At 56.2% G+C, this 25,721-nt stretch overlaps 8 protein-coding genes across 8 annotated transcripts; 6 read left to right on the forward strand and 2 right to left on the reverse strand.

The window, feature by feature from the left end:
* Positions 1–1,073: 1,073 nt before the first annotated feature.
* KRP23_7581 (uncharacterized protein) lies at positions 1,074–2,828 on the forward strand (the record flags this gene model as incomplete). Its single annotated transcript, XM_067892915.1, has 1 exon — positions 1,074–2,828. One exon carries the CDS (start codon positions 1,074–1,076, stop codon positions 2,826–2,828), a length of 1,755 nt encoding a protein of 584 aa, XP_067744749.1.
* Positions 2,829–3,206: 378 nt separating this feature from the next.
* On the forward strand, positions 3,207–5,435 carry KRP23_7582 (Tetratricopeptide repeat protein 38; the record flags this gene model as incomplete). The annotated part of the gene is made up of 10 exons (XM_067892916.1): positions 3,207–3,368; positions 3,425–3,605; positions 3,681–3,840; positions 3,910–4,091; positions 4,159–4,559; positions 4,625–4,760; positions 4,836–4,891; positions 4,982–5,091; positions 5,161–5,211; positions 5,291–5,435. The coding sequence occupies 10 exons, from the start codon at positions 3,207–3,209 to the stop codon at positions 5,433–5,435; spliced, it is 1,584 nt and encodes a 527-aa protein (XP_067744750.1).
* Positions 5,436–5,624: 189 nt separating this feature from the next.
* Positions 5,625–7,723, forward strand: KRP23_7583 (DNA polymerase epsilon subunit 2; the record flags this gene model as incomplete). Its single annotated transcript, XM_067892917.1, has 7 exons — positions 5,625–5,716; positions 5,850–5,914; positions 5,978–6,285; positions 6,362–6,574; positions 6,655–7,086; positions 7,150–7,386; positions 7,469–7,723. 7 exons carry the CDS (start codon positions 5,625–5,627, stop codon positions 7,721–7,723), a joined length of 1,602 nt encoding a protein of 533 aa, XP_067744751.1.
* Positions 7,724–7,952: 229 nt separating this feature from the next.
* On the forward strand, positions 7,953–8,915 carry KRP23_7584 (uncharacterized protein; the record flags this gene model as incomplete). Its single annotated transcript, XM_067892918.1, has 5 exons — positions 7,953–8,185; positions 8,252–8,348; positions 8,415–8,484; positions 8,545–8,684; positions 8,754–8,915. 5 exons carry the CDS (start codon positions 7,953–7,955, stop codon positions 8,913–8,915), a joined length of 702 nt encoding a protein of 233 aa, XP_067744752.1.
* Positions 8,916–9,136: 221 nt separating this feature from the next.
* KRP23_7585 (Protein ILITYHIA) lies at positions 9,137–17,416 on the reverse strand (the record flags this gene model as incomplete). The annotated part of the gene is made up of 1 exon (XM_067892920.1): positions 9,137–17,416. The coding sequence occupies one exon, from the start codon at positions 17,414–17,416 to the stop codon at positions 9,137–9,139; it is 8,280 nt and encodes a 2,759-aa protein (XP_067744753.1).
* A 133-nt stretch (positions 17,417–17,549) lies between these two features.
* Positions 17,550–19,556, forward strand: KRP23_7586 (Splicing factor-like protein 1; the record flags this gene model as incomplete). Its single annotated transcript, XM_067892921.1, has 3 exons — positions 17,550–17,708; positions 17,789–18,818; positions 18,907–19,556. The coding sequence occupies 3 exons, from the start codon at positions 17,550–17,552 to the stop codon at positions 19,554–19,556; spliced, it is 1,839 nt and encodes a 612-aa protein (XP_067744754.1).
* A 451-nt stretch (positions 19,557–20,007) lies between these two features.
* KRP23_7587 (Mitotic checkpoint serine/threonine-protein kinase BUB1) lies at positions 20,008–23,802 on the reverse strand (the record flags this gene model as incomplete). The annotated part of the gene is made up of 6 exons (XM_067892922.1): positions 20,008–20,064; positions 20,136–20,726; positions 20,796–20,867; positions 21,835–23,128; positions 23,196–23,353; positions 23,419–23,802. 6 exons carry the CDS (start codon positions 23,800–23,802, stop codon positions 20,008–20,010), a joined length of 2,556 nt encoding a protein of 851 aa, XP_067744755.1.
* Positions 23,803–24,353: 551 nt separating this feature from the next.
* Positions 24,354–25,442, forward strand: KRP23_7588 (4-hydroxy-tetrahydrodipicolinate synthase; the record flags this gene model as incomplete). The annotated part of the gene is made up of 4 exons (XM_067892923.1): positions 24,354–24,488; positions 24,552–25,047; positions 25,126–25,205; positions 25,275–25,442. 4 exons carry the CDS (start codon positions 24,354–24,356, stop codon positions 25,440–25,442), a joined length of 879 nt encoding a protein of 292 aa, XP_067744756.1.
* Between the last annotated feature and the right edge of the window lie 279 nt (positions 25,443–25,721).

The raw sequence follows: 25,721 nt of genomic DNA on the forward strand, positions 1-25,721 counted from the left end.
CCACCCATTCCTTTTTTCGATCACGTGGCGAATCGCTACTTGCGATGGTGGGAGCGTGTACTGTGTAGCGCATCCCTCTCCTTCTGCTTGGCAAACTGCAACTTGCACCGCAGGTGTTCTCGAATCTCCTCGACCTAACACACTAGGATGCAAGTTGCTGCCAACAACGGAATAAGCGCTGCTCCAGTCGGTTTGTGTGCCCCTTTGTCCTCCGTCACGTCCTCCGCTTTGGCGTGTTCAGGGCTACCCCATCTGTCGCGACCCAAATTCTCAACCTCGATGTCGGTGTGTATCGCGGTCGAGCATCATGGAGCTGGCGGATACGTGCCTGCCAGCAGGCGGTGGGTGCCAGTCCTTTTCGTCCCGCTTGATTGAGTCCGACCGGGTGCTACCCATCGCTTCAATACGCGCGCTGCACCGACCCGGGGAGTCGCCCGGCTCCGGCTCGTCCAACGTGGCATCTCACCGTCTTCGAACAAGGCCCAAGGCCTTTGGCAAGGGAGCCCTGCGCTTTAGTCAACGCACGTGACCCATACACGGGCGCTTCCGCGAGGACAGCCACTTTGCAACAGCCGCTGCCGAGTGGGACGTGGCAGCACCGGGTCTCGAGGAAACAGCAACAAGGCGCACTTTCGCCGAGCGCCGTCGTCACAACAATCGGCGGCATCAGCAAATCGCCCTCGCCTTCGGTCGCGATTGTGCGGCTTCTCCTTAACCCCGCCAGCCCAGGAAACTCCACTGCCGAGAGCCAACGCCAGAAGGGGAAAGGAAGCGCAAGGCAAGACAGAAACGGAGTTGGTCCTGGACCTTCTCGTTCTGTGTGTGGTGTCTACTGTACTGTATCGCCTGATACTGCCACTGCCGAATTGAGCCAGCCAACCGCGCTCCTCCCCCTCCTCTCGCCAAGGACTTGAGTCTCACTTGCGAATTCATCCATTACTACTCGAAAGCTCCGCTCACCTCGGCGGACTCAGTCTAGTGAGTGAGTGACCAGTAAAGTGCTTGATCCCCCTCGCTTCATGATTTGTGAGGCCCGAGCACCAGTCTTTGAGCCAGTCTTCAAGAATTCAAGAATGCAGCCAAGTGGAGGGGGCCACCACCAGCCCGAATACGACTACGAGTACAGCCAGCAGTACAGTCATCAGCACGGCGCCGGCATCACCGGAGACCGCCCGGTGGTCCCGAGCATGCGGCCGACGCTCGAGGCCCCGACGTACTACCAGCCGTCGCCGCTGCCGCAGCAGTACACACCGCAGCAGACGTACTACCAGCCGAGCCGCACGCCCGTCGCCATCTCCCAGTTCCCGTACGCCGAGTCCCCAATGGAGCACAAGCCCATCGCGGCCTATCAGCAGCAGTCAGATTACCGCCTCCAGGCCGCGCCGGAGACCCACGCAGAGCCTCCGATGCCCATGGAGCGCATGTGTGATGTCTGTCAATACCCCGACCCTGTTCTCGTATCTCCTAACTGTAATCACACCTTTCACTCGCGCTGCGTTCACGTGTGGCCGCTGGACGCATGCCCGGCCTGCGCGGTGCCGCTCGACCAGGTAGCCATCTCCCCGAGCATCAACATGATGGTACAGCCCGAGCCACGCAGCGGGAAGTGGACTCGACCTGAGGAGAAATTCATCGACGGCATTCTGTGCGAGTTCGACCGACAAGCGTTGCCTCTAGCGCACGGCACGCCCATTCGGCTGGTGCTCGCTAAGATGCTCAATTGTTCAACCATGAGGTTGTCCAAAAAGTTCCAGAAGAATGCTCTGGGCAAGAGGACGTTTCGAGTGACCAAGCCTGGCAAGGGCGAGAAGGCCATGCAATTCGACTCAATGGACCACGCGCGGAGACAGCGCGAGTTGTCTCGATTGGAGCAGATTTTCAGACAGGAGCTGGTGGACCAGTTCCGCCGCGAAAACAACACGGACGAAGGCGCGCTCGTGGAGACTCAGCACCTTCGATTGGCCGTCCAGCAGTTCTGGGTCAACAATTTTCTGAAGTTCTCGGTGCTAATCGGGCAGCCCGTGATGGGGCTCGACGTCTCCGATGCCAAGAAGCGCAAGCGCGCGATGCAGCTTCTCCGCAACGGACAGTACGATGATCTGCTGGCGTGGAATCACCACCCGTCGCCGGCCAACACCGCCAGCATCACCCCCATGCCGCCCGTGCTTGCGGTGACGGCGAGCGACACGAATGTGTCGTCGTCGTGGAGCACTGGAGCGGCCGTGTATTCGTCTTCGGTGCTGGGGCAGCAGGAAACTGGACCGTCTATTCCAGCATTGCTGCAGCAACCAGAGCAGCTAATGCGCCCTACGAAGAAGATGCGCACGCCCGAGGCGAACGTGGAGGTCGGTCGCTTCGGATTGCCGATGGACCAATCTGCGGCGTACCCACAATACGGACGCCTCTCCCCTCCAGCATCGTCGACAGGCCCATTTGATTACAGCCAGCACCAATCTCAGCACCAGCAATATCAGCCCGAGCCATTCTTGCGTCCGTCCAGCTCGCCGTACTCGGACGTCAAGGCAGAAAAACCAGCAATGGGGTTTGCCAACGTGATGCAGCATCAACAACAGCAGCAGCAGCAGCAGATGCTACCGGGCCTCGCCAGCCACGACCACGAGAGAAGTGGAATCACCACGCCAGGCTACCCACGGGCCGGTGAAGCATATCACGCCGGCAGTGGCGTGGGGCAGGCAGCTCCTTGGGACGACCTTCTGGAGAACATGTCTGCTTCCGAGACGAACACCGGTGCTGCCGCACCCATCAGCCAAGGCAACGTCCCCCACGGCGGCGACATGCAGTCCTGGTCCAACATGCACATGATGTGAGGATGTCCGTCCAGTCTGTCCATCCGACGTGCTCAATGTTAAAGTGATCGGCGCGAAAGAAAGCGCCCGTAGTTGTGAGAAAGTGTGGTTCGTAGCGTCCTGAAAACCGAAATGCAGTCATAAAATGAAAATGCAAGGGTGAAAAAACTGTTTGTCACTAATATCGTCATACAAAGCGTCCTCCTCCTTCCGTTCGTCATCGGACTTGAAGTGAGTGCACCTCCTCCTTCTGCATAGAGCATTGGAGACGTGTACATGTAGGATGTCAGAAAGTGAAAAGGAAACTTTCATGCCTTTTTACATCGGGTGCCATCATTTCGATGCAAGGTACACGTACCGAAATGACAGCGCCATACTACTTTTTTTGACTCGCCCAGGATGTTGCGGCGCGGAGGAGTTCCGCTGCTGCGCGGCCGCTCGACGCGCGCCATGTCGCTGCTGGGCTCGATCTTCGGCATCGGCGAGTTTGAGGGCGCGCGCAACACGTCGCTCAGTCGCAGCACGAGCAAGCAGCAGGCGTACGACCTGGCGCTGCTGGACGTACGTGGCAGCACACTGCTGGCGTTTCTAACCGTGTTTCTAACCGAGTTCTGCAGTACGTGAGCATGAACTCGCACCCCAAGTTCATGCTGCAGCAGCTGCTGGTCGAGGAGGACGCGCCGTTTCTAATGGGCCACGTGCTGGTGGGCGCCAGCCAGTGTCTCGCCCCGCTCATGCACCAGGACGCGCTGGATGCTGCCGACAGATTGGACACGGCGGCAACAATCGCTAAAGGAGGTGGGGAGTACAGAGAGATTTAGAAATGAGGTGCAGAGACTCAAGTGCTGGGTTGTTTTGCAATTGCACTTGCAGAGGAGACGACGACGAGCGAGAAGATGCACGTGCTGGCGCTGGATGCGATGGTGCACGGCCGCCATCACGAAGCTGCTACGGTCTACGAGACCATCTTGCTGCATGATCACTCGGACCTACTGGCGCTGCGCTGTTGCTATGATATTTACAAGTTCTTGGGGTGAGCTGGAACGTTGATGCTGAACGGAGGTTGCATTCGGGGGGATTGACGGGGTGGATGCTGTCGCAGTGACTACAAGAACATGTTGGCTACGGTGACGCGCCGTTTGCCTTCTTGGTCACCTAATGACGCTGCATACAGCCATTTACTGGCCATGCAGGCGTATGGAATGCAAGCGGCCGGCCGACTGGACGCCGCTGAAGCTATGGCGGAGAAGTCGCTATCCATGAATGGAAACGATCGCTGGGCATGTAAGTGGAGGCGGATTTGTCTTTGATTGGCTTTAGACTGACGCAGAATATTGTGACGCTACTGTAGTGCACACCATGCTGCACGTCCTAGAAGCGCGTGGCAACGCAAACCATGGAGCGAGCTATGCGAACCAATTCAAGGCAGGTTTTGACAATGGGGGGCCGTTGGAGCGTCACCTTTACTTTCAGTGGGCATTGTACATGATGGATTTGGGTAACTATGACCGCATCAACAAGATGCTGGAGGTGAATATCCTACCTTACCAGCCCGACGGTGCACCCCACGCCGTGCCAACGCTGTGTGACGCGACGCAGCTCTACTGGAGATTGCGTTTTGCAGGCCAGGACAACACAGAGCTAGGCGAGTACCTCCTCCAAAACTGGTCTGCCGTACAACCGCCTTCAAGCACAAACACAAATGCGGTGTCAACATCCCGCCTCCACCCTCTTGCGAGCGTGCTACGATACGTAAGTACCTGCTGTGGCGGCGATCCCCTTGCTCTCATCTAACGATTTCCTTGATACTCACGCAGAGCATCTTGTCGTGTGTGCCGTCCGGCGCTACCCCCTCTCCGGAACCCTTGGTCACTGATCCCGCCGTCGATACTGGCCGCTTGGAAGCCTCTCTTGGCACGACTCCGTTCCAGTTTAGCTTTTCGTCTTCCCCCGGTATTGTTATCTGCTCTTGTTGGAATGGTGAGCACCCAGATGCGTGAAAATGCTTACAAACTATGGTGCTGTCAGGCGAGTTAGAGGAGGTGTACAGCAGTGTTTGCAAGGGTTTCCAAGCGTACGCTGAGGTTTGTGAAGTCACTGTGTTTGCTCGCATCCTGTTCTGTTTACCTAAATGCACGCCTCACCAACTTCGTCTTGAATTCTAAAATGATTAGGCGCGATTCAACGATGCTACCCAAGCATTGCTTCCAGCGCGTGGAAAGCTTAGCCTCCTTGGCGGAACTGACGTAGACCAAGATATTGTGGAGCAGCTTCTCATAGAATGGTACGGATATCTCTGTCCTAAAAACCGTGGCCTCTGTTAGCTAATATGTTGATCTTTTGTGGGACACAGTGCTAGCAAGCGCGACGATCTGCGCCTCGCCAAACTTCTCCTCAACGAAAGGTATGCGGCCGAAGAAAATGTTATGCTATTCCTCTACCCGCCCTCCTAATATGTCCGTTCTGTTGCATTTGCACTGTAGGCTGAGCGCGAGACCGCAGAGTGCGCAGTGCTGGAACACTTACTCGCGGGTGTCTGCAGCCATGGGCGACTCGTCTGCTGTGCGTGACGCACAGGGCATGAGCTACGTGCTGGGCCTGGGCCAAGGCGGCAACCAGACCTACTAGTCGATGGCCCGCGTTCAAATTGGAGGAATCCTCCAGCTTTTTGATTGCCAGAGTCAACAGATTTGTGCTTAGAAGCTCTGTCCTGGCCGCATAGACTTAATACTACTGCAACTTCAACGCACTTTTTGTATCCATGTATGGCACACTGTACCACCTCACTGCCTTTTGGCGCCGTTTCCACTCAAAATTATGGCATCCAAGCGGGTTTTGCGCGCGTGTAAGTTGCAGGGGTTGTCGCTGCATGCTGACGCGCTGCGACGACTCACCGACGAGCTGACCAAGTGCGTATTCGTCTTGCACGTCTGCTCATCTAATTTTCACCACTAACCGCTCAGTAGTAGCGTCCAACTAATACATTGAAGCCGTCCACCCCTTCTTTAATTTAACGCTCAATGTCTCGCCTTCCGTGTGCAGTGAGTCGTCCCTACAGCTGGAGGATGTCATTTACGCGATCAAGAACAACATCGACCGTAGCAAGAGTGCGTTTTCAGCCTGAAAGGTTCTCTAAAGCACTGTAGATGACTAAATTTGATGATGTATAGTGACGACGTCTGTGGTGACGCTGGGGGCTCTGGAGAGCGCCTTGGACACGCTCTTGGCCGTCTCGGCTGAGAACGACTTCGAACAAATCCAGGTGTTCGGGGCGTTTGACACGCCGAGGCTGCACTTCAACACGCACAACAACTCGTACGAGCTGAAAGCAGACGCCCACCGGCGACTCCATGCGGGTCCTGAGTCGCGGATTCAGCTGCTGAGAGATCGATTCATGTCGGTGGATCTCCGTGTCAAGCGAAATCGACTCTTTGCACCCCCGTCGGCCGCTTTGGCCAACACCACAGAGTACATGGAGGTAGAGAGAATATTTCATTGCTGGACAAGTTGCGGTGTGGCGGGGATTGAGAGCTTAGTTGGTTGGTGTTGTGTAGTTATCGCGGATTGAGTCGCTGCTGGGTATGACGGGTTTGCGACGCGTGATTGGCATGCTGGGTCAGGATGAACGCAATAGGATGTACCTGGAAGATTTCACGTCGCGGATTATCATCGATCTTACGAATGCAGTGTACACTGACGGCCTCTTCACAATCAACTGTGTGGTGTTGGTGGAAGGAGAAGTGATCGATGACGTGCTTCATGTCCAGGTAAGAATTTTGCTGCTGAAAGTTTTGCAAGGACATGGTGCTGAATAATGGTGGTGGTGGGGTGCTGTTTTTGTTTTTAGTCAATGGGGTTCCCACCGCCAGAGACAAAGGAGACGTCTCTGGAGGTTCTGGGTGGCATCGACCCTCTTGGTGTGGAGGTATCGGCTCAACAGCGGGAACAGATTCGAACATTAGAAGCTAGCGACCACCATGCTACATTCATCGTGTTGTCGGATGTGCACCTGGACGACCCACAGGTCATGAGCAAACTGGACGAACTTTTCCAGGGACTCGATAGCGTTCAGCCGACGTTGTTCATTCTAATGGGTGATTTCATGTCCACATCTATCGGCGGAGGTGCCGGGTCCAACTCGTTGCAAGACCTGCGGGAATACTTGGAAGATCTGGGAAACCTCATCCTGAAGTACCCTGGCATCGCGGAGAACTCGCGCTTCGTCCTGGTGCCGGGGCCTAACGACCCGGGCTCGTCTCGCGCCTTCCCACGCCACCCGGTAGGCAACAGCAAACTTTTCTATCAATCGTTAACGAATGCTAACTTTTGGAGTTGTGAGCAGCTCCCTGATCTGTGTACACGCGAGCTCGTGCGAAAGGTGCCAAATGTCATGTGCAGCACCAACCCGTGTCGAATCCGCTACTACACACAAGACATCGTCATCTTCCGCGATGACCTCCAGCAAAAGATGCAGCGACATGCCATTCTGCCGCCAATGCCGAGTGAGCATGAGGAAGCGGCCATGGATGAAAGTGACGAGGCCGGCCAGTCCGTCTCCCAAACGGATATCTCCAAGCATGTACGGTGCAGTGTTTGCGTGATTGAAAGTGTTCTTCGTGCAGTCGTTGACATTGTTGCTGCCTTGTGGTGCGTGATTCCAGTTGGCCAAAACGCTCATCGACCAGGCGCATTTGTGTCCGCTGCCGCTAATGGCGAACCCGATCAACTGGGACTTCGACTCGTCGCTGCAACTCTTCCCGACCCCGGACGTGCTTATCCTCGGAGACTCGACTGAGCAATACCAGCTCGGCTATTCGTCCGTGGGCGTCTTCCACCCGGGTCCGTTCCATGCAGACTTCTCGTTCGTGTTTTACCGCCCGAGCACCAACACCACGGAGTTCAGCCGCGTCGAATAAGTTGGAGGTCCACTCACGAGATTATTAGTAGAGGACACTTTTTCAAATTGGTCCGGATACTCCAAGTTAATCCTTGTTTTAGTCTCCTATGTGACATTCTCCACATACAAACATCAAGCCTAATTGACATTTACCTACGAATTACCCTTCTTTATTTATCGCGGCTAGGGCTATTCCCACTACTTTCATTCCAGCGACGTCACTTACCAATTGAGACCTCGCCACGGGTATGCGGCGCCGCCACCACCGGCAGTTCGGCCTGCCGAACGCCAACCAGATCCTGCTGTGTATGGCCGTGTGCGCGTTGCTGTTCTTCGCGCTGCTGCGCCGCCATTGGCTCGAGTTCAGCGACGACCCGGACGTACACGCGTCTCTCAAGAGCGTCTACGTCGTGGGCGAGGGGTCCACAGACTCCAAGTCGTGGCAGGAATTCTGCGCCGACGACTCGTTCACGATGAGCATGTACGAGGGAAATTATATTACTATTATTTAACCTGTATTTACTCAATGGTGGTGCTGCTTTTCCAGCCCCGGGACCAATCGGACCGTGACGGTCGTGGACATGCAGGACGGAGCGGTACTGTGTCACAAACACACAAATGGGGAGCGGGTGCCAGACCTGATGGTATGGATCCTAGCGGTGGGACTCAGTTTTGCGCTGCTGAGTACGCTGGTGGCGGTGTATCTGCAGCTGGGCAACCCGACGAGGGAGATGGTCTTTTGGGTCGGCATGATGCCTGGGATTTTGCTGTTCGGCACTGGTACGGGCAGTAATTGGAAGAAGCAAACTGGGCTTCACTAAAAGGTTGTTTTTTATGCAGGTGTGTTAGGTTCGGCCGCGCTGTTGCTGTGGCAGAGGTTCTACCTACGCTTTGACAACGGCGACTGCTTTAGCATCACAATAGCTGCTACTGTGATCGCGTATGCGGTGGCAATCTCCATGGTCGTGCGCTGGCGCTGGGTATGCTTTTTGCTGCTCATTTGAAGAATGTTTCTTGGACTCACATCTTTTGCTGTTCGAACTCTACAGCCGGGTATATGTGCAGTACCAAATGAGCAGCATACTTTGGGCACGCGCTATCACCAGCCCCCACGCCGTGGTCGTCGACGAGGCTCTGCAGCGACCGCCGCGACAATGACTAGCACACCGGCGCATGATCTTGAGTCGGCCACCGTTCCACTGACTCGCTGACTTGTTATTGACCGCGTTCCTACCGCCCAGAAGAAGCTTCAGCATCGCCAGTTTCCGAGTGTTGCCGAACTTTGGTAGCCTAGACAGAGAGAATGCTTATTTATCGATCAATGTTATCCCGTGCATTTGTCACACGTCGGGTTATTGTCTAAGCGCAGCAAAACTACACACGGCCCTGCAATCCCTGCGTCCACCTTCTAAGTAGCTACTCGATTTTTTCCTTAGTCGCTCTCGTCGCCGCTGTCAGCCTTCAGCTTGCTCAACACACGGCGCGAGTACTCACCAATGATCTTGGCATCAGCAGCGCCACTGCGTAGGTACTCCGCCTGCGTCTCAGGACGCGAGTGCACCTCGAGCAGGTACACAAGTGTACGCTCAGCCGGCAGCTTCACGGCCATGTTGTTGCTCTTGATAAGCTGGAAGATAGCGGGCACCAGCGCGGCGAGGTGCTCGCGCGTTTGCTCCGGCGAACGCTTAGCAGCCACCTTCACTACGCGCAGCGCGCCACGGATCACGTCCTTGTTCTTATGCGCCACACCTTCCACGAGCACAGGCACAAGAGCGGCAACATCTTCCACGCGCTCTTGGCGTTTCACCACAGCACCAAGAGCCTGAAGAGCATGGTTGCACACGGCAGTCTGCTCATCCTGTGCCAAAGCAACAAGTGCGGCAGTCAATCGGACCGTCACATCCGCAGTCAGCAGTGCCGGGTGCTTGTGAAGCACCAACGCTGTGAACACAGTCGCACTCTGGCGGCGCTGCCATGGCAGCGCCTGCAGGTCATCTTCTGACACATTGGCCAAACTGTACTCCAGCAACTGCTTCTGTGCCGCTTCCAAGTCGCTGCTCGCGGTAGAAGCCACGCAGGACGCCAGACACTTGCTGGCGCCGTCGCGCAGCGCATCTTCGCTCGACTCGAGCATCTCCTCGAGGGCACTCTCCAAAGTACTGCGTCCAGCAGCTGACAATTTGTCGCCAACACGCTCCACCACAGAGGCAACAGCCTCAAGGTTAGCCTCACGCACTCCGCCAGTCGTAGTGCGCAAGCGCTCCGTGAGCTCTGCAAGGAGAGGCTCCACACGCGGGCTAAGCGTAACGAGCAGGCTCAATGCTGAGGCGCCACGCGCGCGCACGTCCACAGCCGTGTCGTTCAGTGCCTTGACGAACGTAGTCTGCAGCTGGGGTAGGAATGGCTTCAGTGCCACGCCACCCTTCGCAAGAATGATCTCCAAGGTCTGGAGAATGGCGGCCTTCACATGACCTGGGAAACGATCGCCAGCAATACGAATAAGCGGGCCCGTAAGCTTGATCAGGTACGGACGAAGAGCAGGAGCGCTGCTCAGCTCCACAAGCTCGCCAAGACCAGCAGCCGCGCTCTGGCGCAGCTCTGGTGATCCGTTCATCAGAGCCCATTGATAACTTGGTAAGAACGGTTCCAGACCCTTCGGGATGGACAGACCCGGCAGTAGATACTCGCCATCGCCCACGCCGCCCTTGCGGTGGCGTGCGTCGCTGACCATCGAATTGATAGACTGGCGAATGAAGTCCAAGTGCTGCGCAAACTGCTCCGGCTTCGTAGTCACGTTCATGCCCTTCAGAGCCGCCGAGGCCGCGCGCACCACTGAATCGTTTTGGTCGTTGAGGTGCAGCACGATCTGCTTGAGATACAGCGGCGCCTGGTCGTCGTACGGCACCGCCGCGTTCGAGCAGAAGTCTCCCACAAGTTCGAACGCCAAAGCACGATCCAGCGCGCTCTCGCTTTCGCAATACTTGCAAAGTTCGATAGCCAGCCAGTGCACACCAGGCGCTTCCACACCCAGCACCACGTCGCGCAGCGCACGCTTGATTTCCTCGGCCAGTTCGGTCTTCGCAGCATCTGAGCTGGAATCTTCCAGCAGCTCAACATACTGCGCGAAGAACGTAGCGAAGATGCGTTCCACTTGGAAGTGGATGACGGCACCGGTAGCTTGGGCCACTCGCGACACAGCTCGCGCAGCCGACGCAGTCACCGGCGTCACCAACAGACGCGGGATCAGATACGGGAGAACCTCGCGCGACTTCACGCGCAGAATCTCTTGCAGTCCAAGAAGCGCGCGCTCCTGCTGCTCGGCCGACGGAGAAGAGCGAATACGCTCGAGAAGCATCGGTACAGTTTCATCGATTGCACGGTAACCAATGCCCTTGTGCAGGACATCAAAGGCTTGCGCAGCAGAGGCGCGAACCTCAGCCAGCTCATCGCAGACACCATCCAGGACGGCGTCAACGAGCGTGTCAACGTAGTCTTCGATCTGCTTCTTCGTGCAACAGTCAATAACTTCTGCCAAACCGACGCAAGCACCCTGTCGCCGGCCAGTAGGAAGTGACGGCGACAAGCCAGCTCGCAGAATGGGCACAACCTCGGGAAGCACGTGTTCGCCCAGCTTGCGCACAATTTCACCAAGAGTGCGGCCAGCCATGGTTTGCTTCTCCATGTTATCACCGGACAACGCTGACACAATGGCGTTCATGAGTGCCTCCAGAATCTGGCGCAGGGTCTTGGGTGTGTTAGCAACCACACTCTTCCAGACCTGCAGAGCGCTCTGGCGCACCACAGCCGAAGTATCCGAACGGATCATGTACAGCGACGCCAAGATGGCATTGCGGCGCTGCATGCCCAGCAGCTTAATGATGGCACGGTCACCTGCAGCGCTGCCAGAAGCCTCGTCCTCATCGTCCTCATTGTCTTCGCTAGCAACGGCAACGGCGCGCGTACCACTGATACGGTACATGAGATCGCCCAGCAGCATGACGGAACTCTGGCGAATACGCCAGCTATCGTCGAAGAGGCCAGCCTCCAGACTCGGCAGCAGGTCGCGCGTGTGCGTGAGCGCGTGTGCATTCACCACAACATGACCCGAGTGCATGGCCACATCGCGTACAGACTCCGCTTCGTCGCTGAGACCCGCCACAACAATGGGCAGTGCTTCGCGAAGGAATGTAGAGAACTGCTTGCCAAGGGCAGGCGGCAAGAAAGCCATAACCCACAGCACACCCTCACGCACAGAGTACTTCGGATGGCGAGCCAGCGGCAGAATATCATCCCGCATGACACGCTCCACGCGCTCAAGGCCAAGAGCAACCACAACTTCACACAAACCTTGAGCAGCACCAGAGCGCTCCACAGGGCCAACTTCGTCGTCCTTCATGGCCTCGAGCAGCCAGGTCAGCATATCAGCAAAGTGACGTTCACCAAGACCCTTGACCAGCTTACCCAGAGCCTTTGCAGCCACAGCACGAACCTCAGGAATCGGGTCCACGAGCTGCGTCTTCAGACTAGGCAGTACTGTTTCCATGTAAGGCACCAGATCCTTGGCGTCGTTAATCATGGAGCACATGCTGCCGACAATGAGGGCGGCCTTCTTCTTAGCATCACCAGCGCGGTCCTTCAGACCACGCGTAATGATCGGCATCACAAGTGCCAACGATGGAGCATCAATCGAGTGCTGGAACGACGTAGACTGCAGCTGCTGAAGAGCCTCAGCCGTGTGAGTGTTCGGGTCCTCAAGAGCATCAAGCAGCACCTTGGAGATCGTTGCAATTTCAGGGTTGCGTACCACAGAACCCACATCGCGCAGAGCACTCTTACCAGCCTCGCGAACCTTGGGGTGCGAGTCAGTCAGCGCTGCCATCAGCTTGGGCACCACCTGAGGCAGACACGAACCCAGCTGTCGCGGCGCACAGTATGCCATCGAACCCAAGATCTGAATCCCTGACTGCTTTGTACGCCAAGCGCTTTCTTCAAGCGCACCAAGGAGGGACGGCAGCACCAGCTTCACACCATGAGCCGACAAGTTAGCCATGATGCCCTTAGCAGTGTGACTAGCCGCCTCACGCACTTGCGGGCTAGCGTCGGCCGAACACTTGAGCATGACAGGCAGGATCACAATGATATAAGGTTCAAACAGCAATCCGAGACGCTGGCTCATGCACTCAAACACAAGCATGGCGCCTTGGCGAGCGTTGGCACCACCCGTCTTCATCGACTCCTCAAGACGAGGAATGATGTTGTGGAGCTTCAGAGCAGAGATACCAAGACCCTTGACCACAGCTGAAACTCCGTAAGCTGCACCCATGCGCTCACCGAAAGTCTCACCTTCAGCCACACGCTTCAGCAGATCATCCAGGATACTCGTACTGCGGGCCTTGACAGCACCCATAAGCGGCGACAAGCACGTAGCGACCGAGCGCTGCACGGATTCAGAGGGGATACTGAGAGCTTCAATCAGCGAGTCCACAATGGAGGACACCTTAGGATCAGTCGGAGCCATGTGCTTGGCCAGTGAACCCAAGCACACGACCACACCTTCACGCTGGTGATCATAGATGGACAGAGCCTGTTTTCGCTCCACCAGCATATCCTCTTCCTGCGCAGCCAGGTGGGTTCCAGCCTTAGCCTTCTTCCCGGTGGTTCGAGCCGTAGAAGCATCCGGTGGAGCTGTGGACTCGAGGAAATGCTCAAACATCTCGAGCAGCGGCGTCGTGTTCGCACCTCCACCAAGCGATGCCACAGCCTGCACACCAGTCTTGCGCATTTGCGAACGCACCTTCGCGTTCGAATCACCCAGTCCATGCTCCATAACGAACGTCAGCAACGTCATGGTGTTGGCGCTGGACATTGCGTCAGGGCCTGCAACCTCCGCCGCCTTCTCCAAACACAGCGCAACACCCAACCGAGGGAACATGGTGCGAGCATCTTCATCCAGTTCAGCAGCCTGCGCGCCAGGGCGGCGAACACTAGGGATACCAAACTCGTCCTTGCGCTCCATAGGTTTCGGCTGACTGCCCAAGAACTGAGACTTCAGGTTGTTCAGCAGCGGCGTCACAGACTTCGGGAACTGACGCATACCGTCAGCAAGTGCGAGAGAAGCACTTTCGCGAACGCTAGCATGAGTGTGGTTAAGCAACACAAGCAGCGGACCCGCGAAAAGCGGCGTCACCGTAGCTCCAGTGGCGTCCCAAACCTGTTTGGCAAGAGTACGGTTCTTTTCCTCTGCATCAAGGGTGCAGCAATACAACCGACTGATCAGCAACGAGCTAGGCTTGGCGTTACGGAACTCTTCGCCACCCTCGTCACTCTGGACAACGTTCAGCAGTGCAGTCAAAATCTCACCGCGAGCGCTCGCCTCTTCAGACAGTAAGCCATCTTCGCCGAGCAAAGGAACCCATTCATTCGCAGTGAGTTCGGGTCCCATGCATAGGGAAGTCAGCAGCTTGCCGGGTGCAAGGTCCGGGTTAGTGATCGGCAGCGCACTACCCGTTGCCTGTTGGGACAATAACAGCAGAGATAGCTGCAGCATGTCGCGGCGCAGCAATCTCTGCGATGCCACATCGCCAACTTCCTCCTCCTCCTCGTCTGGAATCATGCGCGCATGAACGGCAAAGAGAGGCAGAACCCACCGGCGTAGGTCCGGCGCGAAGCGAAGCAAGTCACGCAATACGGGGAAGAGCAGATGAAGCGTTGGCGGGGGAATCAGGTTGCACGGCGCATCCACGTCGAAGTCAGCTTCAGTTTCAAACTGGAAGCCAAACACGTACTCCATGAATTCCGCCAGCAGGCGCAAGAACACTGTCTCCATTTCAGCAATGCGGGCAGCCTTGGCCTTGTCAGAGGTGAGCTGGTCCAATTCCAAAGCGATGCGCAGAGCACTAGCAACGTCTTGGTAGTTCGTACGAAGCAGCTCTGGGCAGATGGCCTTAGCCAGAGCTAGCAAGGCACTTGTTGCCTCGGCCTTGAAAAGTGGACACGTGAAAAGCACGCGCACGGAACGAAGCAGGTAAGGCAGCGTGGGGTGCAGTTCATCTGGTCGAGAGGCTGCCAGCATGTTCACGGCTTCCAGCACAGCAGACACCACGCGGTGCGTCTCTTGGAGTTTTTGACGCACCTCCTGCTGCTGTTTCAATTGACCCTTTTGCTCAGCCGTGTACTCCTTCTTCTGAGGACCCTGCTCAGCACGCCTCTTACGCTCCAATTCCTCGCGCAATTCCTGTTCCCACTGCTCATCCTCGTTGCCTCGCTGTCCTCCGCGCTTGCTTCGGACGCTGGTATCTTCCTCCTCACCCTCAATTTTAGGCTCGTATAGCTCATTAAAGGGGGTCTGACAGATAGCGACGTCCTCATCAGTAAGCGCGCCAATCTCTTCATCGTCAAGACGCTTAGCTAGCAGCTCCTCGATAACATCATGCAGTGCTAAATCTTCGCCTTCACCGTTACCAGCGAAGTCCAGCAGGGTTGCTAGAGTCCGTTGAGCAGCTAACCGCTGCAGAGGACTTGCAGAGTATAGTTTGCCAGTCGAAGCATTAGCCAAAAGTTCAACAACTGCCGTCTTGACCTCCTCGTGCTCTTCAATGAAGTTGTCAACAAGACCAGCATCACTAGGGGGTTCCTCTTCATCGTCATCCTCGCTCTTTGTAGGAGCTGTACTGGGCGGCAAGAAGCGGCGACGAACAGATTGCCACTCGCGCGCAAACGCCTCAGCCTTCTTGCCTGCAACGAGGAACGGATGGTGCGCTAGGAAAAGGGCGGGTGCAAATGCCTGCACCTTCGTGTCATCGGCCTCGCTGATAGTAGCCGGAACAAGAACACGGAGTGCACGACGAAGCACACCAGCAGGCGGGATACGTGCCTCCTCCTCCGAAGCGAGAGCGTCAATCTTCTTCTCAAGCGCTGATACGAGCCCAGAGCAGTGGTCCAAAGACGAAAGATACATGGTCTCCACGGCACGTTCGGCACTTTGACGAACGGTGAGACTGCTTGAGCAGAGTAGCTCCACCAACAGTGAGTAAGCCTCACTACCATCTGCTTGCTGCGACGCCAGGACCCACACCAGAGCGCGAGAGAGCGCAGCTAGCGCCGAGACTTCAGGCGACTCCGGCACGAAACCTTGTCGAGCAGTACTCGCCACGGTGCTCAGCAGCGTCTTCACGCTGTGTCCAATGAAAGACGTAGAGGTTAACAGCAACTCCGCCACACCCTCCTGCGCCATGCGAGCATCCATTGCGCTACTTCCCGATGCAGTCGCACCTGCCACGGCAACAGCCAGCACGCCGTCGAGGTGAACCACATTGGGCTTCTTGTTTGAGTCCTTAATCACAGCGACAACCTCATCAGCAAAGGGGGCAGCAGCCGTGGCTCTGGAGCGGCACAGCACCGCCAGAGCACGAAGATAGCCAGCCACGACAGGCTCGGGTTTGTTCTTGAACCCCGTTTTCAGACCAGTCACAGTAACCGAGTCAAGTTCGTCCGTGCCAGCAAGAGCAAGCCACTTGCCTAGCGCCAACAGTCCGAGGTGACGTGTCTGCTCATGTGCCTCCTTGCCCACAGCCTTGAGCAGGGACGCGATAGCGATGGAGGCGATCTCCTTCACTTCAGAGGCATCCAGTTGGGCCGTCGCAGCATCGGCAGCGTCATTAAGCACAGCGAACGCGACCTCACGCTGGTAAAACTGGGCAAGAATGCCGTGTTTCCCATCCAGCAAGGCACCCATTGCCGTCACAAACTGCTGCATGTGTTCGCTCTGACGGAACGAGCGCGCCAACGCGCCGCTCAACGCCACCGCAAGCGTCCGCACGTCGTCCTTAGGAGCGCGCAGCTTCGTAATCAGCACCGACTGGAACACGTCACTCAGGTACCGACCAAAATCCAGCGGCGCTGCGTGTACGAGCGCCCCAACGGCTTCCAGCACCGTGTCGGGCGCCTTCTTGAGCATCTTGGCCATGGGCGGCATGATAACAGCCTCGAACTGCTCGTAGCTCAAACTCTTGAGCCGCGCGTCGCCCTTCCGCAAGGGCGCAAAAGTGCGCGTCTTGCTCTCGAAGGCCCAGAAGGCGTATTTGGCCCATAGCATTTCGCGCGCGTCCTGTTCCAGCAGTTCGCTGGCGCTCAGCACGAGCCACAGCTGGTAGTGCTGCTCCTCGGGTGCCGCGGCCGCAACAACGTCCACGTAGCGCTGCAGCAGCGTCTTGCCGTGCTTCTTGAGCATCTTTTGCAGCGCGGAGATCGCCTGCTGCTGGCTGCGCTCGGCGTCGAGGGTCGTGGCCTCCAGCAGGCGGCTCTGGGTCGCGAGTAGCTCGGCGAGCCACGCGGCGTCTGCGTGCGTCTCGGAGGACAGCGCAGCGTCCAGCACGACGCACGAAAGCCGCAGAGCGATGACACGCGCGCCCGAGAAGGACGCCACGAGCGCCGGCGCCTTGGCGCGCAGCACGTGCGTGAAGATTTCCGGGAATGATGGTAGCTCGGTGCAAGCCTCGGCCAGCAGCGCGCGCAGGTGGCGCTCCGACGCGCGGTACTGCGAGCGGTAGGCCTCGGCCAGTGTGTAGCCAGCCAAGCGCTTGAGCGACAGCTCGCCGCTCTTGGCCTTCTCGATGGTCTCGTGCTGGTAGGACTGGATGAAGACGAGTTGCGAGGGCCGCAGCACGGCCGCGTCCAGCAGCGCCCTGAGCACGTCCTCTTGCGCCGCCGCCATGGTCGTAGCAGGGGAAGAGCACCTTTGAGCGCCAATGACAATCTTCGGTGGCACGAAGGTACACAATGAGGCACCGAAGTCCTGTTCTGGTGTGGCGAACACCACTTCTTCATTTGCTGCAAATAACGGCCGAATGGCGGACGCGGGCGGCTTCGCGGCCTTCATGGCGACGGTGGACGGGGAGAAGCCCCAGGACGAGTACCACTACGAGGAGCAGCAGGAGAAGGAGGCCATGATGAAGAGCTACCACCACCCCATGAAGCAGTGGTTCAGACAGCGGCCGCAGCTCAAGGTGGGATCCTTGCGTTGGATATTCGCATTAGTGACCTGTGAACTTTGTGCAGGATGCTAATGTTATTTTTGTCGCTATAGACCAAGTACGGTGCGTTCCCGCTCTTCTGGCAGGAGTTGAAGACGTGGGAGCCGTACCGGGAGGTGCTCAAGGCCTACATCAAGTTCACGGAGCACGGGGAGGACGTGGAGCCGTCAGAGAAGAAAAACGAGGAGCCAGCTGACAAGGAGAAGCAAGGAGGCACGACTACTGAGAAGAGGGAGGACGCCCCACAGGCAACTGAAGAGAAACCCAAGAAACGCCGCAAGAGTCGATGGGGAGACCCGGTGGAACCTACTGACGATGGCAGTGGAGAGAAGAGGCGGAAAAAATCGCGTTGGGCTCCTGCGCCCAGTGCGTCGTCAACGATGGCGGGGCTGCTCACTCAAAAGCAACAGCAGACTGTCGTGCTGCGCTCACAGCTGGACAATATCAACCTGAAGCTGAAGACGGTGGCCATGGACGCGGCGCTGATCGAGAAGGACCCGAACCGGTCGCCGTCGCCTCCTCCGCAGTATGACTCGAACGGAAAACGTACCAATACGCGAGAGGTGCGCATGAGGGCGGCCTTGGAGAAACGCAGGTGTGAGACTATCGACCAGCTTGTGAAGGCCAACCCGCTGTTCCGCCCGCCAGCGGACTACACGCGTCAGAAACTGAACCGCAAGATCTACATTCCTATCAAGGATTTCCCGGGGTATAACTTCATCGGCCTAATTATCGGACCGCGTGGCAACACCCAGAAACGTATGGAACAGGAAACGAACTGCAAGATCGCTATCCGCGGCAAGGGCTCCGTGAAAGAGGGCAGCAAAGGCAAGAAGATGAATGCCGATGAGAACGATGATTTGCACGTGCTTATCACAGGCGATAACGAGGAGAACCTTGAAAGGGCAGCGAAGGAGGTGCAGAGTCTACTGGTGCCGGTAGACGACACCAAGAACTCGCACAAGCAGAAGCAACTGCGTGAATTGGCTCTCATCAACGGTACACTCCGAGACGACGACTACTGCCATATTTGTGGCGAAAAAGGTCACCGACAATGGGAATGTCCCAACCGAGACGCTCACCGTACGTACCTTGCTGTTATGCACATGTGATATCATTGCGAAAGGTGGATACGTGCATGCTAATGTGTTGATTGTAACCGTGATATTAGGCACCTTCAAGGCAGTTAACGTTAAGTGCGCCATTTGTGGTGATTCTAGTCACCCGACTCGTGACTGTACTCAGAAGGGAAAGTCTGCTGAGGAGAATGCTGCCATCGACAAGGAATATCAATCGTTCATGCAACAACTAGGCGAAGCACCTGCCATGAAGGAGAAAGTTCCCGCGTCAGCAAGTCAGCCATCAACGACGTCTGCTGTTTCTGCTCCATGGTTGCAACCGGCAAAGACATCTTCGGCCGGGTCGGCGCAACCTTGGATGATGCAGCAGTCGGTTGGTGCACCCGGCACTGCAGGTGCGCCGGGCGTGCAACCGTCTGGTGTGCCTGCGGTGGGCTCGACTCCTGCAACGGCATTCCCGCCTCCAGTCGCACCAGCGGGTGGGTATGATTACCAAGCGCAGGGCCAAGAGTGGGGAGCGGCGCAACAAGGATGGAATGGTGGATACAATTCGTATTACGGGTCATGGGACCAAAGTGCTCAGGGTGCTGAGTACCAGGCCTATGGGCAACAAAGTGCCCCGGGTGCTGATTACCAGGCGTATGGACATTATGCAACCCCTGCCGGTGGCGCTAGTGGTGCACCTGGAGCTGATGGGGCAGATCAGTACCAATATCCACCGTATGGCAATCCACCGCAGTAGAGTACTATCTGCTGAGCGTTGAGCTTATCGACTGAGGGATTAATGAAGAACCGCAGGTACGCCCCGCTGTTTGAAGCCGTGATATGCCACAGGATGTTCGCTGCCCCGCGGCAACACCAACGCAGAGGGACTAACCCGTAGGAATACACAGGATTGACTTTTGCTTGCTGATCACGGGTAACTATCTTGTGTGTTTCTTGTTGTTTTGTGCGAGGACTGCGTGCTACCTATCGAGCAGAATGAACCGCTTCTGTGGACTCGGGTCACCTGCGCCAGATCCCCTCCCAGCTCTGGTTTGGCAAGGATGTGGCTTTGATGCTAAACATCTGCGGTGCTTTGCACCTGGACGGATGCAAGTAGCGGTAAGACATCTTTCATAGAGCTAGAGTTCGAGTTGACCTCGCTCGATCGTTTTGTTTTAAAAATGTGTACGGCAATCGACTTCGATGAACTAAACGGTTGATTTCCGGAGAAACCTATCCTGTCGGCTGAGATGTTTGAAGAGCTCCTGTTGGATGGAAGCTTGTCAGAACAATTCGTTACGCACCAGCAATGCAAATAGGACCGCGAGGCATGTACCTGCTGACGGCTTGGGTCCGATGCGAAGTAGTTTTCTAGGCGCCGCCGAAGATCAGGCAGGGACGGTTGCTCCCAGCAGCTAGTTACGTTCAGCAACGCGTGGAAAACGTCCTTCCACATGTCGACTTGCCAGTAGCGCTGGAATGGTTTGACGATCCCCCAGTGTGTCATACCCTTGGAGTTTCGACACGACTTGACTTCCATGTACTCCCCGAAGAGCATGCAGTGCATTGTCCCGCAAAAGGCAAATGTGTCGATCTGCTTCGTCCACGGTCGCTGCGTTAACATCTCGACGCATTGAAAGCCCTTCACATGGCAGTTGCCTCTGAAAGTAGTCATCTCTGGGTAAAGAGTAAGATCAATGGATCTTCCGTAGTCGATCAGGTAGAGACCGCCTGCTTGAAAATCTTTGTCGTTGTGGGGATCTTGATGATTTATCACCAGTTCCGACGAAGGGTTTCCAGGTGCCATCAACCAATTGTCTGGTTTGATGTCACCGTGGAGAACCTGTGCCTTGTGAAGCAGCTCAATGCAACGTAGCATCTTGGTTCCATAGTACACTGCCAGAACTTCAGGAAAGGTGACACCCGCCTGAAAACAAAACGATGAAAGCGTCAGATGTGCTCAAGAACCCGGAGAGTAGAGAGCGGGGTAGCATACCTGTTTGTAGCAGTTGAGGACATCGAACAGCGTGCCCAGATAGCCCTTATCCATGACAAGCAACGCTCCATTCTTTCAAAGGAGCACAATACACCAAAACCTTAGACCACCAGATAATTCTCACGAGAACACACTCACGTACTGGGAACAAATTGAGCCCGACAAACTTTGGTACAGGAATCTCCTCGTCTGTGAGCCCGTTTTCAACCCTCATTTTTTTCCTAATCTTGTTCGTGATGTAGAATTCCCACGCTAGGTTATGGCGTTCCTTTTCAAACTGAGGAGCGTTACAACGTTAGACGCAGTACCAGAAGGTAGATTCAAATGGCCGAACCTTCACAGCCTTGCTGCAGATTGTGTCGCTAGCAGTGTCAGCAATATCCGCTGAAAACACATGCGCAAACGATCCTGCCCCAAGTACTCCGACAAGCCGAAGAGTTAGCGTAGAGCTGATCTCGATAACGATCGGCTTTCTTAGCTTCCGCTTCGCCGGGTTGTTGCACGGAAGCCGCGGCAATCTCTGCGAATGGAGTTTGACAGCATCAGGCCTCGAGCACAGATACCAATCAACTCGTCGGTCGAGGATTAGAGCTTGGCGGTTTTCGAGTGTGTACGGGTCCAGCTCGAGAGCTGGTGCAGACATTTTTCTGAAAGGCTTGGCCATCGACGAAGAGTGAACCCTGTTTCTTGGGGGTAATTTATTAGTCAACTCTCAATTTCATGGTTGCAACACAGTGTTGTGTATTATCAATTGCGGGATCACACGACAGTAAGTTAGAAGACCAACGAGATGAGGTGCTGACCATACCTCGGTGGTTCCTCTTGTGCTAAATCCTTGGCAGGACCTTGAATCCAGCGGCTAAGGCATAGACTGTTCGATGAGCAGACTCGAACAAAACGGCAGGCGTGTTCCTGATAAAATAAAAATGCCAGCTCGAGAAAGATGGGCTCCTCTCTACCTTTCCGTGGAGTTGTTCGTGGCAGCATCCTTTTCGGCTCGCAGGAGGACGTCCTTGTTCGTTAGACGTCCGCGGCGTACCAAATCGTCACGGGCCCCAAGCGGCTTCCTTTTCTGACTCCACGTCATCTTTTCCGCCTGATGCTCTTCAGGACCGTCATCACTGAAAATCTGAAATGTCTGCTTTGGGATGGACTCATTTGGATCTTGACGCAGCGACTGGTCTTGAGCATTCACCGCAACACTGTCGACAGAGTCATCGAACACACTGAAGTGAAGTTTCCGCTCAACGGGAGCGTCCTCCTTTACTTCCCAGACGCTAGGTTTTGGCTGTCTTGGTGGGCTGCAGAACATGTTGTTGATATCCTCCAATGCGACACGAGTGTTGATGGTCATATCTTCGTTGGCATCGTGGTGAGTTGATGCTGGCTTGCTCGGCCCGACTGCTCTGGACGTGACAGGAAATGTTGTTGGTTTCCGCTCTACAGGCTTTTCTTCATGAGTAGCCGACGGGAGTGCTGCTGACGAGGTTGCATTGGAAACTGAGTTCATGCTGATGGACACACTTTGAAGTGCTCGACTGTCAAGCTCGCGGCGTCTGTCTACAGCCTGTTTGAATGCTTGTGCTCTGACTTCTTCAAAGGAAACTGCTTCCCCCGTGTCGGATGTGAGCTGTTTAACATCATAGCAGATTTTTTCCGCCCTGCCTTTCGTTCCCTGCTTCTGCATGCGCGCCTTTTTGTCACTCGCCGTGAAATTCTTCAACGGTTCCTGTGCAAGCATTTCCTCCTCCGTAGCCACGCCCTCCATTCGCTGTCGCAGCGTTTGAGAACGGTGTGTCAGTGGTGTTGGCCGTGTTGGCTCGTGCTCAGGCAACGAAAACTCATCGTCCACAAAAACCTGTAGGGGGCTCGCATCTGACTGGCCACTGAACACGGGCACCGGTTGGCTTCCGGGTTGTCGGCTAGCATCAAGTATTCCACGTGGGGCAGGTGGGTTCCACGTACTCGGCGCCAGTTCATTTTCCTTGTCCTGCTGCTGCATGGAGCCGAGCTTTTTCCAACCACCGTTACCGTCAAACGGATCAACAGAGTGGCCGACGGGGTCCTCGTAAATAATAAATACCGGTTTGTGCGCATTCGCGTGCTGGACGCGCTGGGCCCGAGCAGAAGCTTGGTGTTGGTGGAGCTGCTCGCGCTGTGCATCATTCAGTTCCAAAGTTCCATACGCCGACAAGCTCTCAAGCGCACGGCGATGAGTTACCTCATCAATGTCGTTTGCTCCAATCTCTTCGGTCATCCTCAGCCACTGGCGGCTCATGCGCCGCTGGAATTCCTTGTACTTTCTCTCCAGAAGATCCTGCGGCTCAGCTTTCCTGTAGCAACCAAACAGGACCAGTTAGACGTCACACATTGCTCAACACTACAGTACCAAGCACGTACTTCTGGCTGGCTTTTAAATAAATCTTGTGCGCTTGAGGGTAGTTGGCCATGGTTTCGAGCACGTAGGCCCATCCGATGTAGAACAAGGAGACGCGCTCGCCGATCTTGTTCTGGTACAAGTACTTGAAAATGTCCTTCGGGTTGGACACCAGGTCCGCCTAACCAAGCGCAAAACAACGTCAGTAGGAAGCTCGTCGCTGCCGCCACACGCTGTCGCACTCACGTATTGGATCCAGAGGCGGACGTAGCGCATGTCGTTCCTGTACTTGGGCTCGTCCTTGAGCTCGCGAGTGCACTTTTCCAGCACTTTGAACTTCTTTCGCGTGTCCTCGGGCATCTTGACCTCGAGCCAGCGCACGTAGTCGATCCAGCCAGCGAGCGGGTCGTCTCCGCTGTAAACCGCGAGAGCGTCCTCTTTGGCTTTCACCTCGTCTTCCAGTCGCAGCTTCGTCTGAAACGACTCGTGCGCCCGCAGCGCCATGTTAAGGTCCGCCACGTTGCGCCCGCGCTTGAGCGGCACCACGTTCTCCTTAGACGTCTCCCACTCGAAGTCGTCCGCCTTGCGCTTGCGGCTGAAGGGCGCCTCGTCCGGCGCCGCTCTCGTCATAGGCGTCCTGTGTTTCCTGCGCTGCCTGTCGCGTTCGTCGCGCACTAGACTTGGTGTCTGTATGGCGAGCGTCGAAGCGGGACTTTTATTGCGGGGTAGGGATGCGGTTGACCATCACTCTGATGCACTGGGGTTTTGTATGGAATGGAGGGTACCAGCATCCTGGTACGCGCTTTAAATTTTTGAAATTTACCGCCAAATGTGAGGGTAGGTACCTCGCAGTAGTGACATTTTTAACTTTAGAATGATTGACTATGCAACAGACTTTTTGATACGGCGTGTTCAATATGCGGCGACGCCGACGGTGGCAATCCAACCATTGTGCGCGATGGTGAGCTGCAATGCCCGGCTTTCATGCCCAGATTATCCGCGGCAGACTGGCAAGTGGAGCCACCGTGGCAACCTCAAGCTGCTCCTTGAAGCAGCCTCGCCACCCGTAATCAGCATGTTGAGCGGTGGCTACGATCGGCTTTGGCAGGGAAACGCACATCTCCATCGTGATCCCGACGTCAGAGCCGCCACCACACAATCCAATAGACAGTCAAGCCACGATGAGCCTCAAGCTGCAGGGAGCCTTCACCGCGCTCGTGACGCCGTTCACAGAGGACGGCAGCGCCGTCGACTACGCCAAGCTGCGCGAGTTCGTGGAGTGGCAGATCCAGGAGGGCATCAACGGCCTCGTGCCCGTACGTCGCGTTTGCATCCCCATCATTCATTGCCTCTAATGCTAACGACTGTGACTGCTGCAGATGGGCACGACGGGTGAGTGCCCCACGGTCTCCCACGAGGAGCACGACCGCGTGATCTCCGAGGTGGTGGCTACGGTCAACGGCCGCGTTCCGGTGATCGCCGGCACGGGCTCCAACAGCACCGCCGAGGCGCTGCGCCTCACGCGCGCGGCTAAAGAGCACGGCGCCGACGCCTGCCTCGTCGTCTGCCCGTACTACAACAAGCCCACGCAGAAGGGCCTGTACGCCCACTTCAAGGCCGTCGCCGAGGTGGGCCTGCCCGTGGTGATCTACAACATCCCCGGCCGGACCAACGTCAACCTGTCCCCGCAGACCATCGCCGAACTCAACAAGCTGCCCAACATTGTCGCTATCAAGGAGTCCACGGGCTCGCTGGACCAGGCCATGGAGATTGCCGCCCTGTGTGACATCACCATCCTGTCGGGCGATGACAACCTGACTCTGCCGCTCATGGCCATGGGCGCCACCGGTGTCATCAGTGTGCTCTCCAACGCCTGTAAGTGCCAATGTCGCTGAGGTTGCTTGGAATCTGGAAACTGATCCGCTGTGTGGGATTGTCGTTGTGTGTTAACAGCCCCCAAGAAGGTGCTGGCTGTCACGAACCCGATGCTCAAGGGCGACTACGCTGCGGCTCGCAAGGCTGCTCTGGAGAACGTACGTTTGGCTTAAAGTTATGTAGGCGATTTGGTATTGATACGAACACGTTTGCGTTGCTGCTCATAGATCTTCCTGGTCAAGTCGCTGTTCAGCGAGGCCAACCCGCAGCCCATCAAGAAGGTGCTGCAGCTCATGGGCAAGTGCACGGCTACCGTGCGTGCCCCGCTTGTGGAGTGCGAGCCCTCGACTATTGAGAGCCTCACCAAGCAGGCCAAGGAGCACAAGCTTATCTAAGCAAGTGTAAAACAGACCGCTTCCTAATCGGTAGCCAGCTCTTCATATTCCTCTTGTGCTCAAATACATGCAAAACCCGAGTCAAAACCGTTTGTATATTGCCGTCGAAGACGTTATCTAAGAGAGCATGAGGCAGGGAAGTGCATCAACCACATAACATTATTATCAACCAACTCGGGAGGGTACTGGAGCTTCTTTCGAGATCAAAACCACAAGACTCACTCACTCGTTCACCCTTCATCACATCCTCCTACTCTACTAGAGTAACTCTAGCAATGG

This window comes from Phytophthora ramorum (assembly GCF_020800215.1).
Source record: "Phytophthora ramorum isolate Pr-102 chromosome Unknown Phyram_PR-102_s0006, whole genome shotgun sequence".
Taxonomy (NCBI): Eukaryota; Oomycota; class Peronosporomycetes; order Peronosporales; family Peronosporaceae; genus Phytophthora; species Phytophthora ramorum.